The following is a 16,173-nucleotide window of genomic DNA, read 5'->3' as shown; positions in this document are numbered from 1 at the left end:
GTCTCTTTGCTGTGCATGCCAGGAGTCTGCCCTGCAGCCTTGCACTCTGCCAGGTTATTCTTGTCTTTGAGTTTATTTTGCTCTGTTTAAACCATGCATTTGCCTATCTTTCACAGATCTCTTCATGTCTCCTCAACAAACTGGAGCTAAGTAGTGGGGAACAGCCCAAAGCCCTGAACCAATTAGAGAGGGTATTGCTCTTTAAGAACCTGAAGGTCTCTTTCTCCCTTCTCCTGTCTTATTTCCTTCTCCTTTCTCTTGTACACACCACCTGAGAGATAGTTTTGTTGTGTGCAGTAAATCTCCCTCCACTCATTTGACACAGCATGCCTTTGGGAGACAGTGCATGTAGTGGTTGCTTTGCAGTGTTGTGGCTGCAGGCTTGGGAGGGAGAGACCCTCGTTTTACTGCAGTATTCAGTGTCTTAGTGAGTGCCACCTAAGACACCATCACGGCATCCTCTGAAGGGAGGGAGTGGGAGGGTGTGGGCAAGATTTGAGTCCTCTATGACAGTGAAAAACTAAAAAAAAGATACAAAAAATGTAGATTGCTCTCTGAAGGCTCAAGTGTTTGTGTGTCCTAGCTGTTGATCTTCGTTATGGATGTAGAAGCATACTTGAAGTCTCTTGACTCAACATGTCTTTAGACAGCTTTACTCAAGATGAATCTCTGACCTTTGTTACTTGGTACAGAAACATAGAGTTCAATGCTCTCTGAAGTTTTTTGAGAGACTGCTGGTTGTTTTCAAGATCTTTGGGCATGTTTCTTCTAAAATTAAATGTAGTTCTGAACACACTATTTCCTAATGTGTGATGAGTGGGGCCAAACTGAATTATAAAATGTGTTATTCCCTGCTAGGTCCCCTTCAAAGCAGTCCTAAAGAAATACTGTAGGTCTGCAGATTGTTGCTTTTTAGTCTGCTCAAAGACACCCTGAGAAAATGGGACCCTTCTCAGTTTTCCTTGTTGGTTGATAAACTTAATGTACCTTTAGTTCTTGTCTGCCCTTAATGCTATTTGATTCAAAAGGAGCTGAATAAAACACTTAGAGGTGCGTTTGCCATTCCTTTGTCCTGTGTCTATGGTCAGAGTAGTTTGGAAAGACTGTGGCTGGAGACTCGCAGAAATATGCAGAGTTAAACAGAAGAAAAGAGGAAGAAATGTATCCTTTTGCAGTAGACAGTGTTGCAGCTAAACACTGGGTTTTGAGGAGGGAGTCAGTAGGAGCCCAGATATGAGTTTTCACAGATTTCGGGGGTGGAATATGTTCACGGTTGCCTAAGATGCATAAATATGTTTCAGCAGATTAACTTCATTAGTAGCTGGCAGTGCAGGTAGGGTAGGTAAGTGAGATGACTGGACTGCATCAGTGTCTCCAGGACGTGGATCATGGACTGCGTTCTCTCTGCATGCTTTTGTGTCTTGAACGCTACTTGGTGTGCTGACCAGTTCCATGCTGCATCTAGAATGAGCTCATGTTTTAGTATAATCACTTTAGTTACTAATCATTGGCCCCTGCCCTTTTCTCTTGAGGCTTACAGTATCTTATGGAAAAACAAACGAGTGCAGGTAAGGTGGCTTGTAGAAAAATAACATCTCACCGACCCTTTAAGAAGAATTGTGTAGTATTTCATTTTCCTTCACCTTCCTAGACATTAGCTGGAGTTTTATTGTTAAAACCTCATCTATCAAAGGAGGCATTTGGAGTCTTGCGATTTTTTTTTTTCTACAACTTTTTGTGGGTTTTTTTATGCAAAAGTAACTCAGATGCATGTAATAACATCTGTACTGAGTTCCAAGAGTAAGCAGTAGCCCTGAGCTCCCTCTCCTGTCCTCTTCTCTTCTCAAGAATGCTTTTTAAATACTAACTTTAGTTGGGTTTTACTGTGGGAATTCATGCTTAATTTAATCTGAAGCACATTGATAGTTAGAAAACTAACGCAACTGTAATATTGGAGCATTGGAGAGGGGAGGAAAATTTTGAATGATACTTAAAATTCAGGATATTTCAATCATCTATTAAATGTCATTTACCTGCAGTATTTAGTCAGTAAGGCAACTTTAGGTTTAACATCTCAGCCTGTTAACATGCAACCAAGCTTACTAGGAAAATCAGGAAATGTGTTGGTATTGAAAGTAAAAGCAAGCATTAGAAATAATTCCTTTAATCAGAGACAAACTGTAGAAGTTTTTGGATGTTTTTATACCAATAGAAAAGGCAAGAAGTCATGACGTTGTTCCATTTTAATTCAATACAGAATTCATAATGAAATACATTACTTTGCTATCCTTTGATATATGTATTGTTTTAGAACTCACAAACTAGAGTTTGTTTGTTAAATAAACATATAGCCCCTTGGCACTGGTGAAACATTTCTGTTAAGCATTTCTCTTTGCTCTGCAATGTATTTTTAAGCTATGCAGATGTCATTGTAGTTCGCTGTCTCTTGTTTGTAGGAGATGGCCAAAGAGAAAAAAGCCAGGGGATCGAATGATATGAGAGGTAGTTTTAGGTAATCTTAGTAGGTAATTCTAATAAGAAGGTAGTTATTTGTGTAGGATGTGGAATAGTGGATGGTTAGAGATGGAAAATACCTACTGGGTAATCTCACTTGTCTGTTAAATTGTCATATCCCACCCCATACCAAACTCCTCCACCCTCCCCAAAATACCTGAAAACCCAGATAAACTTAGATTCTTGTCTGAATGTCTGAATCAAAGCTTTATACTTTGATTAAACGTTTGGGATTCTTTAAAAATCAACTGAGTCTTTTTGCTTCCCTGATTAAATGATTTCCCAGTCGTGTGAGGCTGTTGTGACTCAGTCTCTGAAGGGTGGCCCAGGTTCAGCAAAATGATGACAAATGGACATATATCCCTTGTGAACCTCGAGAGAAGAAATCTTGGAGTTTATACAAAGCACAGCTAATTGCTAAAAATGGGTATTGTATCTGAGGAAAAGTCCTATTTTGAAAGGGTTACTGCTGAACTGAGTTGGTATTTGGTGTAGTGTTAAAGGGGAGATCAGAAATTGCAATTCATTTGTCAGCTTGAACCTTCTGATAGGGTGGTTCAAAAGCTGCCTGTTTATCACGAGCACGACTGAGAGTAAAAGGAGTGGGACTGACATGGTTAGCTCCTAGCAGTATCTTGGCTCCATTTTGCTGATTTGGTTCTGTGTGACAGGCCCCCATTTTTATTATCAGGTAACTTTTTGCCTGAAAATTGGGGCAACAGGATATAGTAGCTGTAATCAAAGTCTGTTATTTTGAAACTATGTGAAATGGTCTTTCTCCCATTTAGTACGTAATACTTCCATCTTTCCTTCCTACTGGAAATAGTTTGGTGCAATGAACCAAACAGTCTTCAGATTTTATCTTATAAGCTACTGAAAAGAGAGAAAAAATAAATGTCTGTTTCTAGAATAGCTGGTAGGTTAAGTAAAACTACCTGGTCTAATTAAAAGCTTAAGCTTTTAATGAATAAGACTATTTGTAATACGTAAAGCTGAGAGAGACTTCCTAAAGGGAAAGGGAAACAAATAGAGGGTAAACATTAGGAATTGCCAAGAATGAAAGATAACACATTTTATATAGCCTGTGTGAAGTAGTGCATAGGAAAGATGGGAGAGCTGATGATTTTTACATGAAATGGTTGTGATCCATAAATATTTTAAAACACTTCAAAATCTACAAAATTGTGGGTTTAGCTGCATGCTTGTCACAAGTGTTTGTCAGAAAGTGTGATTTAGAGGGAAATCCTTGCTGCAAAGTTTGGAAGAAATGACAAGGAACAAAGTAATTCTCAATGTTAATTAGCAAGCTCAAGAAAATGGTAGCATAGCTAAAACTTGGGGATTAGTCATCGAACAAATAGAATTTGTGGTGTAAAAAGTTGCATAAATGGTTTACTGCACTGGGACACAACATTTTCACAAGCTTTATTTAAATGAGAAAAATTACAGATCATGTACAACATAGAATTCTAGCTGGAAAAGGAGAAGAGAAATGGAAAAACAGCAGTGGAACTTAGAAAGTTTATTGGCATTTGAGGAGAGTAGAAGCTGGAAGGAGACATTTTGCAGAAAAAAGAAGAGACTAAAGAATATAGCTATCTCCTAAAGAATATAAATCTGAATCTAGAAATAAGGAATATCATAGCCTAAAATGTAACTTAGCTGTGATAAATTTACAAAGAAGAGTACCAATTAGGTACTGAGACTTGCTGAGTGGTTTCGACTACATGCCAGGTACCTGTTCAGTGGTTAAATATTTACCCCAAATTGAAGAGATCTGACAGCATGAGAAGAGTTGTCTGCAGCTACCAAACCCAAGAGTAAGTGTAATCCTCTACTGAGAGACACTTACTTCAGAAGGAAGCTGTTTTCAGGCCTGCTGTTGTCATTGTCAATGTGACTAAATATCGTATTGGCTTTAGGAAGTCCTGGAGCATCTGTACATACCTGCAATAACATTGCACTGCAGCAAGTGCCACACAGAATGCATTGCTCCTTCTGTTGTTCTTGTTTGCCTAATGAAAGATCTGTATAAGAACTAGAAGTAGGGTCCTGGTCAAGAAGGATGTGAAAGGTTAGGTTAGATTTAGATCCAAAGAGGAGAAATTGACAGAGAGCAAATGAAAGCAAAGCATGGTTTGTTTCTAAACCATGAGAGTGGTTATTTGCAATGTGTCATGCTCGGGGAGTGAGTGGAGTGTTACAGAAACAGTTGTTAATAGGTAAAGATACCTGGAGAAAAGTGAACCTGGCATTGCTACGAAGATGAAGAGTGAATTGAGGCAAGAGATAAGTGACAGAGCTGCAGACTGTGCAGCTTGGGACTGGATGCTGAGACTTCATTCTCAGGCTTCTTGCATAGATGGTGAAATTTTAATTGAATGTCAAGCCTAACTAGTACTTACTTTTGTATTTTAATTGATGCCCTTTAGAAGTCTGTAAACATTGGCAAACACAAAGAGATTTGACTTGTGCCTGTAGGTCTTAAGAGAAGTCTTTATCCTAATGCAAAGCTAGGAAGCATTGATAGAAAAGAGGGAGTGCTGTGATAATGGAACTGTTAAGTGTGTATTATAGCAGAGTAGCTGCAGTAAATTGTCCCTTGAATCAGGTATGGAGTGTTGACTAATATGTGGGTAGTGGGTTGGTGTGCATGATTTTGTCGTGCTGATTAGTTTGCGTGATATATTTAAATACTATTGCCTGGCTTAGAGGGCTTTGAGACAGCCTTTGTGGGTTGGCTGGTGTAATCCATTGTGCTATATGGATTTGCTCTGCTGATATTCTTAATGATTTATGGTTTTCAGTTGAAAATGAGAGCTGGAGGAATGAGTGAATCGTCAAAATGGAAAAAGCAGAAGAGATCACCAAGGCCGCCTCGCCATGTAACTAAAGTCTCTCCTGGGACAGAACAGCCATCAGCCAATGCTGGTAATGTCACAGGTAGGTTGAAATTTGCTTCCAGAGACCAGACAGCATCTGTTCAGAGTTTTTCTGGAATCTATCTTTATTTAATTTCTCTTAACATATTGTACTGCTTTAGATATTTTATATTGGTTATCAGTGATTATAGCAATGAAATGCGTCATGGCTTTTCAAGACCAGGAGAAAGAGTTTGAAGGAGATGGAGTACCTGTTGGTGGAGGAGAACATGGTTATGTGGCTAACTTGACAGCATTTCTCTGTCTTCGATGTGCCTCGCTGGAACAGTTTGTACAAAAGAGAAGGGAGATGTAGAGAGATGACTTAGGTTGTGGGCAGCCATGTCGTGTGGAGGAGCTGGAGGGTGCAGCAGGTGCGTTGAAAAGATTGAGGACAAGAACACTAGCAAGAGGAGAGCTAAGGGGAGTGGAGCTGGGGAAAAGATTTTCTGCAGTTGGATATTGCTGACTTAAGCGATGTGTTTTTTTCCTGTCCTGAAGGGTGTGTGTGGTGTTAACAAAGTTCTGATACTCTGTCACAGGAAACTATTTGGTGCAGTGCGAACGATTCTAAGTGTGTTTCTACGCATCATAGTTGGTGAAAACTAAGGAAATAATAAATGCAGTCAAATTACTTATAACTCAGAACCTCTGTCCAAATGATAACTTGTCCCTACATAAATCATCATGTATTTAGATTTCCAATTAGATGTTAAATTCTGTTAAACAGTATTGAAACTCCTGTAATGTTTTGCGGAGAAAGTTGAATTGTGTTACAGAGTATGTCATTAACTCTGACCTTGTTGTGACAGTAGTGTATTAATTGTGCTTTTTAGGCCAGAATCCTTGATTAACAGCTGAAGAAGAAAGGATTTCAAAATTGCTCATATATTCCATTTCATTTCTTAAAAATCAAGTAACATCCTGCTACTCAAGACATTTCCAAAAACCAAGTCAGCAATAAAACACCACTGTACAAAACGACACACGTCATGTGTAGATATATAATGTAACTCTAGTTTGTGCCTTTATTTTGCTGTGCCCTGCAAACGTGGGTTGCTTTTAAAGGAAAACTTAGATTCTTGGAGCACTATCTCATATATAGAAAAAGTACAAATATTTCACTGCTCTGTTTCAGAACCATTTTCATTTTTTAACAGTTTAAGGAGAATTAAAGAAGTAGGCCTTGCCTTCCAATCACATTAAAAATTTGACTTTGAAGGAATGATTAATCCTTGATGCAAGTACTTAAAGTGGTTGTGCTGTTGTATCAAAGAGTAAAGTACACCTTTTGGACTATTCAGATTTCTTCTTCATTATAGAAACCCTCTGTGCCCTTTATCTAACTGTGAATTACCTCACTTGCTGAGTTTGTTCGATTCCAGCTGTTGTGTTCTAGTTTCAAGAACTGCTAGTATCTCTCCTGTTCATCTATTTGATTCATTAATACCTTTAATGAAGAACTTAAAAGAGAACTTTATCTACATTCTCTACATTAATGCATGACTATCTGAGATAGTTTGTAGTGTGAAGTAGTAATCGTAGTTATTCTTTGTTGTGCTATTCAATGTACGAACTTGTGGTTGAGGGATAGAATAGCACTAATCTTTTTGCTTCCATTTCTCATCAGCAAGCGGAGTTACTTTCATAGATGCTCCTTCTCCCAGCTCTTCTGGGAGCTCAGAAAATGTTTCATCTGTGGTCAGCCCTACTACAGACAGTGGATTGGAGTTGTCCTCACAAACTACCTCCAAGGAAGACCTGACGGATTTGGACCAAGTCACTTCTTTGGGACTTAATGCAGGAATGCCTTCAAATGAGGCCAAAGTCACTGAAAATCAAAATCAGCCTGAACCTCAGGTATGTGGATATAACTTAATAAAGAGAAATTCCAACTTCCAGCAGAAACAGTTATGGATTTAATGCACTTACTTTCTTTCTAACTCTGTTTTTAGTCATGGTGTTTGTATTCTATTTCAAGGCTTAGAGTCAGAGTAAAACATCCTTCATTGTAAGTGATTGGTAAATTCACAACCATTCATTCTCTATTTTCTCTTGAGACCATCCCCATGGGCTCAGAAATTATAACTGTGCAGCCCAACAATGCACCTGTGTATCTAGTTGTACTCCTGCCAATACCGTCAACCTTAATTAAAGGAGAAACTGTTAGAGGGAATTATAGAGAAAATTTGCAGGAGAACTTGTTTGCTATCTTTAGTGAAATTTTCCTTGAGTTTGTAGGAATTCAGCTGTTGGTGTTTGTGCATTGCTGTTGCCACAAAAAGTAACTAACCTTGACCAAGGCATTTGTTAGGAAGTTTTCCTCCTGTTGTCTCCACTTCCCTTGCAACAGCAATACTGTTGAGAAGATGGGTTAGAGCTGGAGGGAGCCTTTCAGAGCTGCCAATATTTTAAATTGTAAAAATGCTAAGAAGACATAGATGGAAATAGTGTGCTGAAATTATGTAGCATTTAAAACAAAAAAAATGAGCTAAATCCTGACTTCAAGGTCAGTAAGAACTGATAGGAGTACCTTCAAAATAAAGTCCTTAGTCTCACAACGTAGAGTTATGTAAAACGGATAAGAACTACATAGAAGTGATAGGGCAGGCAGAGAAGGCTGCAGATTATCTAGAGGCACTCTTTTCTCTTAAAAATTTTGTTTTCCTGCTCCACTTCCATGAATAATCTTTCTCATTTCAGTAGTTTTGGATGAACCATGAACAAATAAGCCTTTCTTTTAGCTTATCTAGTACTTGTTAACTGGTGGTTTGTTTCTTTCTTTCTCAAATGACTGATATCAATGAAGAATGAAAGTCTGAGGGAGGAGAAGATCCAGTCAGCTTCTGTCGAGTCTATCCCTGAGGTCCTAGAGGAGTGCACACCTGTAGCAGAGCATTCTGACTCTGCCTCAGTTCATGACATGGACTACGTAAATCCCCGAGGAGTACGTTTTACTCAGTCTTCACAAAAAGAAGGTGAGAGGCAGGCAATGTTGCTTAAAGGCCTTTCTTCTTTCCACTATTTTGTTTCACTTTCTCCTAAGAGGGTATAAGCTCCTGTTCCTCAGCTGATCTGTAACAATTTAATTTGTAAGGCTTGTTAGGCACCTGCAAAAAGCAAAGACAAAGTTAATAGTGGTAATGTTTCTTTTAGGAGCAGCACTCGTCCCATATGGACTACCATGTATTAGAGAGCTGTTCCGCTTTCTTATCTCGCTCACCAACCCCCATGATCGCCACAACTCTGAGGTGATGATCCACATGGGGCTGCAGCTGCTAACTGTTGCCCTGGAGTCAGCACCCATTGCAAACTGCCAGTCCCTCCTGGGACTTGTGAAGGAGGAGTTGTGCCGGCACCTATTTCAAGTGAGTCTGGCTTACGCTAGTATTGCATGTGGTACTGGGGAGTTGGGCATTTACTTGCATCGAAGAGTCTACTGGAATTTAGTATTCTGAGGTCTCAGTCTTCAAATAAGCTCTCTGCTGCATTGCAGTGAAACCTCTGAATTGCACCAGTGAAACAGTGCTGTTGCAAAGTCAGAGAGGTCATTCTGTGCTATTTTCGTCAGACCAGGGTCAAGAAAGAGGAAGGTGATGTGAATGAATTACTGTTAATGTGGGATAACACTATGTTTTGGTACAATTAGTTTTGAGATAGTCATGGATGCAAGTTACCAGCTTAGTAGTAGACAGAACCTTTGGAGCACCAAGCTATTAACTGCACAAGGGCCATCTCAGAGGCAGGTCTTCTCCCAGGTTCTTTCTCCACTAGCAGGATCTGTGGGCTTGGCAAAAGAACAAAGTTGTAGTAGGAAAAGTGCTAGAAGAAACGGAAAGGAATTAAGTATATTCATTGTCACTAGCAAAGAGTGAAATCAGGAGGTTGAATAAGAGATTGGGTTTTGGAATACCATTCCTGTGGGAGGCTAAGTGTTGATCTCAGGGCTGTTGCAGGTGATTCATGCAGTGCCACAATACTGCTACTTAACTTGCCTTTGTAATTCTTAGTTATCTTTTTTTCTTGTTCAGCTACTGAGTGTTGAACGGCTCAATCTGTATGCAGCTTCCCTCAGAGTATGCTTTCTTCTCTTCGAGAGCATGAGAGAGCATCTGAAATTCCAGCTGGAGGTGAGTTTTTTGAGTTTCACGAGTTTCATTGGGTGCCTAGTAATTGTTTCTTGGACTTCAGTTAAATGCACATAGCTAGGCAGTAAGATACAGACTAAAAATCAGTTTGCCTTTGTATAAATGACTCAGTGGGTTATGGGTAGGCTGTATTGGCCATTTTTGTTGGATAATAAAATGTCTTTGAGACCAGTGTACTGCATTGCGTGCTTGCATACTGTTTAGTTAGAATGGTAAATCCAGAGGCACTGAATCACAGAATCACAAGGTTGGAAAGGACCCATTGGATCATCGAGTCCAACCATTCCTAACACTCCCTAAACCATGTCCCTAAGCACTTCATCCACCCGTTCCTTAAACACCTCCAGGGAAGGCGACTCGACCACCTCCCTGGGCAGCCTGTTCCAGTGCCTAATGACTCTTACTGTGAAGAATTTTTTTCTGATATCCAACCTGAACCTCCCCTGACGGAGCTTCAGGCCATTCTCTCTTGTCCTGTCCCCTGTCACTTGGGAGAAGAGGCCAGCTCCCTCCTCTCCACAACCTCCTTTCAGGTAGTTGTAGAGAGTAATAAGGTCTCCCCTCAGCCTCCTCTTCTCCAGGCTAAACAACCCCAGCTCTCTCAGCCGCTCCTCGTAAGACTTGTTCTCCAGCCCCCTCACCAGCTTTGTTGCTCTTCTCTGGACACGCTCCAGAGCCTCAACATCCTTCTTGTGGTGAGGGGTCCAGAATAGCAGAACTATTTGAAACCTTTCTACAACCTCCTTCAGAATGAGCCATCATTAAAGATGGAGTGCCATGTGGGAAAATGAAGCTTAAATCCATTTCTGTAGTCCTCAAAGCTATTCACTGTCCTACTTTTTTTTTTTTCTTTCCTTAAACTGAGCTGCCCTATATTTCTGCCAGATGTATATCAAGAAGCTGATGGAAATAATCACTGTGGAAAACCCAAAGATGCCCTATGAAATGAAGGAGATGGCTTTGGAGGCCATTGTTCAGCTCTGGAGGATTCCCAGCTTCGTGACCGAGCTCTACATTAACTATGACTGTGACTACTACTGCGCCAACCTCTTCGAAGAGCTCACCAAGCTGCTCTCCAAGGTGCTGAACGGCAGGCTGGGGGCTGCTGGACCCAGAGGCTGGAGGGAGGGGAGCAGTGAGGTGCTGGGGTGCTGAAGGGGAAGCCAGCAACTGAAACCAAGGCTTAGCACAGATATGAGGCTTCAGAATGGGAGTGGTCAAAAGATGCAGGGTGGGTAGTTTGTAGAGGTGAAGAGGCCACTTAACATTTGGAAGCAGAAAAAAGTAGCCATGATGCTTTAATAATGTCAGAGTACATAAACCGTTAGATATATGCTAGAAAGTTCTGTGTGAAAAGTTTAGGGTGTACTGTTGTGTGCTTCAGGCTTCTCCAAGTTGTGGGGGAAAATTCCTTCCTCTATTGAGACTATAGCAGCTTTCCAGTACTTAAAGGGGGCCTACAGGAAAGATGAGGGGCTGTTTATCAGGGATTGCAGTAGTAGGACGAGGGGTAATCGTTTTAAGCTGAAAGAGGAGAGATTGTATTCGGTATCAGAAAGAAATTTTTTACCGTGAGGGTCACTGGTTGTCCAGAGAAGTTGTGGATGCCCCATCTCTGAAGGTGTTCAAGGCTAGGTTGGAAGAGGCTTTGATTAACTTGCTGCAGTGGGAGGTGTCCCTGCCCATGGCAGCGAGCTAGAACTGGATGATCTTTAAGGTCCATTCCAAACCAAACCATTCTGTGATTGTGGTGAGAGGGGCATAAAAGTTGACTAATACTCACATTTTATTTCCCAGAATGCCTTCCCAGTTTCTGGACAGCTGTATACGGTCCATCTGCTGTCTCTGGAAGCATTGCTGACAGTGATAGATAGCACTGAGGCACATTGCCAGGCCAAAGTGCTGAGTAACATACTTCAACAAGAGAAGGAAGTTGTCAAATCCAACCCAGAAACCATTAACAACTCCAAAGAAATAAGTGATAGTAAGACCATTTTCTTTGATATTTTGGTATTGGGCTTAGTCTTGTGCTAAACTTGCAGATCTCATTTTGGTAGCTGACATAAGCTCCTTAAATATGTTTTCAGTTTCCTGATGCGCGTTTTATAACTATGCACTGATGTCAATAACCTTCCTATTTGTAAAATGTACAAGTATTAAAATATGCCCCTCATGAAGCTTTATATAAAAGCCATGTCAAGACTGGCAGTCACAGCAGAAGGGGAGAGTATGCCGTGGGATTCATTAGACAAAATACTGAAGATCTTGAGGAATCGCAGTTAGTGGGGGGAACTCTTTTGAATGAGTGCATGTTCATTTTAGAGTGATTAGTGCATTGTTTCTCTGTTGCTAGCTTTTCCTTGGGTTATGGGTTTGTTTATGTGTGTTGTCTGTTTTTTTTAATTTGTTTTTTAACTTTTACAGGTAATGAGAGAGTACTTAGTGAAGGAAAACCTTGCAGTGCAGTCTCAGAGCCAGCTGGGGCCTGCCCTCCCACCAGTGGGTGCCTTATGGCTGACCAGATGAAGGAAGGCTGCATGGAATTGCAAGGAGGAAGTGAGGCAGGTAATAGTCTCTACGGTATCCTGATGCTCTGAGTGTGTAGATGCTTAGAGAATGGTGCTGACATTTGCTGACTGATCCTGCTATACTATAGACCACTGTAGCTATTGTATGTTCAAAATTAGGAGGAGTTATGTGATGAATATTTGTTTATTATATGTACACTAGGTATGCCTACTAACTGTTCATTTCTTCTGTGAGAGGGTTGCTTTGGGGCAAAAGCATGTGAAATTCATAACCAGTGTTTAGTATTTTTAAGGCAGTCAAGGGCTCTCTGGGGTATCAGTAATGTAGGCAGTCAAAATATCCAGAAAATTAAATCTTGTGGATGTGTAAAATAGTCTAGGGCAAGAAGCTACTGTGCAATTATGCTGAAGAAAATGTGGGTGAGAGGAATGTAGTAATTGCATAGTAGGAGTGTGACTGCCATTTGAGGAGCAGCACATTGCAGCAAGACATCGTGACTGAAAGTTATAGTAGCACTCAGTGGTGGGCTGAGTGCTACTCTGGGGATAGGTTTGACTGTAATGATGCTTTGTCCTTTTAGGTGAGAAGAGTATCCCTAGGAAGCCTACTCGATTTTCTTGTATCCTTCCAAGCCCTCAGGAACTTATGCAGATTAAGAACAAAAAGAAGGTATGATTTGGAATATACTACAAATAGGTCTTTGAATGTTCTCCTTGTTTCCCTCTCATGTTGACTTTGCATGACTGATCATATCTTGGAAATTTTGGGTTCCAGTCTCTACTGAGATGAACTAGACAGTCACTGAAAATCCTGCTACACTGCAGAGACAGCAGTGATTATTACCTGTTCTGATTTAGTTGTGCTAAAAGTTGCAAAAAGTTTTGAGGAGATTTTGTGGCACAATTTATAAGCTAGGCCCACTGGATTTCTGGGTTTAAAAGTTGCTGGATCTAGTTTGTGATGTATTGAGGTTTTCACATACTTTCATCAAAAAGGGCAGGTTCCCTGCTGTTATCAACCCTGTAAATGGGGAGTGTACCAAGAGGCCCGTAGTAGATATCAACAGTCTAGCCTGTTGTTCTGATTTATTTATTCCCATGTCTGCTTTGTCATAAGGATGACTGAAAAGATTGTATTGATTGCAGTGAAGCTATTCTTTGTCTAGATGTCTGTTTCTTTAAACCTCATTAATCCAAGTTGTAGTCTAAATTTTGTACAGCTTTTCCATTCCCTTAGTGGTTCCAGTCTAGGTCTAGTGTTGATAAAAGTGCTCCATCCTGATGGCTTTGTGTTTATCTGCTGGTTTGTGTCAAACATCAAGTACTGGCCTGCTTGTTCACCTCCAGAGATGGCAGATGAATATGATATCTAAAGTCCCTGCGAGTTACATGAGACTGTTTTAGTTGGGTTTTTTTTCAGTTGGTTGCTTGGTTTTTTTGTTTGTGTTGGTGGGGTTTTTTGTTTGTTTTCATTCACAGATGTTCTTTTTAGGGATTTTGTTCTCTTTGCACAACATACACATGAGGTAATTTTGTTATTTAGGAAGTGATAGTTTGGTAAATTTCCGTAAGAAAAATGACACATGTTCTGGATGAAACATGAGTGGCTGTAGTAGTTGTGGATAAGGAGCCGGATGAGACAGTGAAAAAATAATGCCTTTGAATGATTCGTTGGTGGTAGAGACAAAGGGTTTTGATTTGTACTTGATTAAGACTTCTGATTTCTCTCTCCAGTGTTTTTATTTTACTTTATTATAAGGGAGCAGTGGTCGTATTTGTTTAAACTTACCTAAACAAAAATAGTGAAGGAAGTTACAATAGATCTCTTTCGATTGCCATACTAATCTGTGCTTTCTGATCCAGTCTGGCAATCTCTGGATCTGAATGTAATTTAAGGCAGTGATTTCTCTCTAGGAAGTCTGCTGCAGTACTTGGGAATTTGGTTCTTTACCTACAACAAAATGCTGCAATGGAATAATGCTCTCTGGCTTCCCAAGCCACGAGGACAGTGTGGAGGGAATTGGTGGTCAGCACAGTCTTCAAAGGAACCACTGAGTTTTGGCATTAGCTAATTTCTAAGAAATAAATACTCTTTTAGTTACTATTTAATCTGTAACCCTTTGCTTTGCGTTAAATTTAGCTTTCATGGCAGCTTTTCTGATAGGCTTTGTGTGAAAGTCCATTGTTGAGAAGAAAGCTTGCACAGTGCTTCCTCTGTTTTAACTGAAAATCTCTGATAATACTCCAGCCTTACTGTCCTGAAAAACAAGGTTAGAAGAAATAAAGAGCGTTGCCAGTGGCCGAGAGTTCCTTAAAGGTCCAGATGGCCCTAGGAAAAAAGGCTATGCCAGGCACTACAGCAGAGGGCAGGAAGATGTTCATAAATCTCTGTTTAGTTTGCTAAGGCAAAATCTTTTCCTGACCCTAAATCCTGCTAATAGTTTCAACCTGAGCATGTAAACAGGGCACACAAAGCATTCAGCTTAAGTAATGTGGGTGCTGACATGGCACCATGTTCTGCTTTCTTTAACCTCTGAAGCGATGAACATTGCAACATCTGGAAGGAGGAAAAAAAGTTAAATAAAAGCAGAAAACCAATCATGCATCAAATGGAAAGTTTTCTTTGATGTTTCCAAAGGCAATGACCAGAAGCTCAGAAGGACTGACATGATTATAGATGCTCCACTGCAAACTGCCAGCAATCTGGTCTGCTTTCAGGCTGTCTTACGAAGTACAACCAGTCCATAGACTACTCTGTGGCTTGGGCTACAGGACTTTAAGCTGAGCAGAAATGCTGCTAGCATTATACAGTCCCTTCAAACCTGTTATACCAGGGCAGCACATGGTTGTTATGTTGTTATGACCTCACTGGGTTCTTGTGCTCTCCATGCTATTTCAGAGTCTGTGTTTCATTGCCCTTTGAGGATGTTCACGCAGGCAGGGGAAGCAGAAAACAGAGTGCTGGTAGCTTCTGAGGTACTGAGAAACCCTAGGGAGCTAGTAATCATGACGGTCATGAATTTAGTTCACTAGGTCATCGCTAGCAGTTTGATCGTGATAGGAACTAACAGGGAACTGACATTTATTCTAGTGCCTTAGTAAAGTTCATATAGTTGTTTGTGCTTTTGGTTTTTCTGAACACTACCAAGAACGTTCAGTTAACCCTTTCTTAGACAGGTGTCTTTTTACAGTGTGGCTGTGGTACAGTCTAGTTTCCTAAAATAAGGATCAAGGGCAGAATAGTTGACTTCTTTTAAATCAAAATTGCACTGGCTCTTCTTAGCCTACAGATAGCCTTGTCGTGCTGCAATATCAGATGTCCCTGGGACCATGTCTCACTAGCAGAATGTTTTCTGGTTCTTAGTTTAAGCTTTTGCAGCACTTCTTCCTTGCATCTGTTGAATAAACGTCAAGGATTCTTGCTGCGTGTCTCCTGCCAGTGAGGTGGAGTACAAGAGCCTGAAGCCAAAGGGGTCAGAAGAGGGCATGGGGCAGTGGGTAGAGTTGATCTTGTGACATACGTGGGCCTCATCAGAGACGTTCCTCTGCTCTGTTTACATACTAGAGCAGGTGAGGCATTTGGGGTAGCAGAGCTCATTGCTCAGGGAAATGCCAAAACTTTTCAAAGATGGCAGCTCATGCTTGCTCTGTCCAGTATTATTTGTTAGTGAATCCTTGTGATGGAAGAAGGTTTTTCTGGCCTTGGTTAGCCTTGCTGGATTACACAGTACAATAAACTTGATCATACTGATGTTGATCTATTTCCTGCTTTGCTTTTCATTCAAATGCAAAGAACAGTCTAAAATAAGAAATGTACTTCCAGCTTGTAATTATCAGAATGTCTCCTTCAGCTCCTGATAACTGGCACAGAGCAGTTCAACCAAAAGCCAAAGAAAGGGATACAGTTTCTGCAGGAAAAAAACCTTCTTGCCACCCCTATCGACAACAATGAGGTGGCCAGGTGGCTACGGGAGAATCCTCGCCTGGACAAAAAGATGATTGGGGAATTTGTGAGTGACCGTAAAAACATCGACTTGCTGGAAAGCTTTGTTGGGTGAGTGA

At 40.6% G+C, this 16,173-nt stretch overlaps 1 protein-coding gene across 9 annotated transcripts in view; it reads left to right on the top strand.

Annotated features, from left to right (window-relative positions):
- GBF1 (golgi brefeldin A resistant guanine nucleotide exchange factor 1) overlaps positions 1-16,173 on the top strand; it is a 107,958-nt gene that overhangs the window by 71,582 nt on the left and 20,203 nt on the right. For 3 of the 9 annotated variants that reach the window (XM_054072306.1, XM_054072307.1, XM_054072308.1), the window contains exons 9-20: positions 117-191; positions 1,533-1,568; positions 5,322-5,457; positions 7,066-7,295; positions 8,245-8,413; positions 8,592-8,803; positions 9,467-9,565; positions 10,469-10,663; positions 11,381-11,567; positions 12,008-12,148; positions 12,693-12,781; positions 15,963-16,165. In XM_054072306.1, coding sequence (XP_053928281.1) covers positions 117-191; positions 1,533-1,568; positions 5,322-5,457; positions 7,066-7,295; positions 8,245-8,413; positions 8,592-8,803; positions 9,467-9,565; positions 10,469-10,663; positions 11,381-11,567; positions 12,008-12,148; positions 12,693-12,781; positions 15,963-16,165 — 1,772 coding nt within the window. Of the gene's footprint in view, positions 1-116; positions 216-1,532; positions 1,569-5,321; positions 5,458-7,065; positions 7,296-8,244; positions 8,414-8,591; positions 8,804-9,466; positions 9,566-10,468; positions 10,664-11,380; positions 11,568-12,007; positions 12,149-12,692; positions 12,782-15,962; positions 16,166-16,173 lie in introns of all 9 variants that reach the window. The other 6 variants (XM_054072309.1, XM_054072312.1, XM_054072313.1 and 3 more) reach the window with 3 other exon arrangements.

Source organism: Cuculus canorus, chromosome 7 (assembly GCF_017976375.1).
Source record: "Cuculus canorus isolate bCucCan1 chromosome 7, bCucCan1.pri, whole genome shotgun sequence".
NCBI lineage: Eukaryota > Metazoa > Chordata > Aves > Cuculiformes > Cuculidae > Cuculus > Cuculus canorus.
Note: the sequence above shows the minus strand (reverse complement) of the source record. Positions and strands in the feature narration are given on the sequence as shown.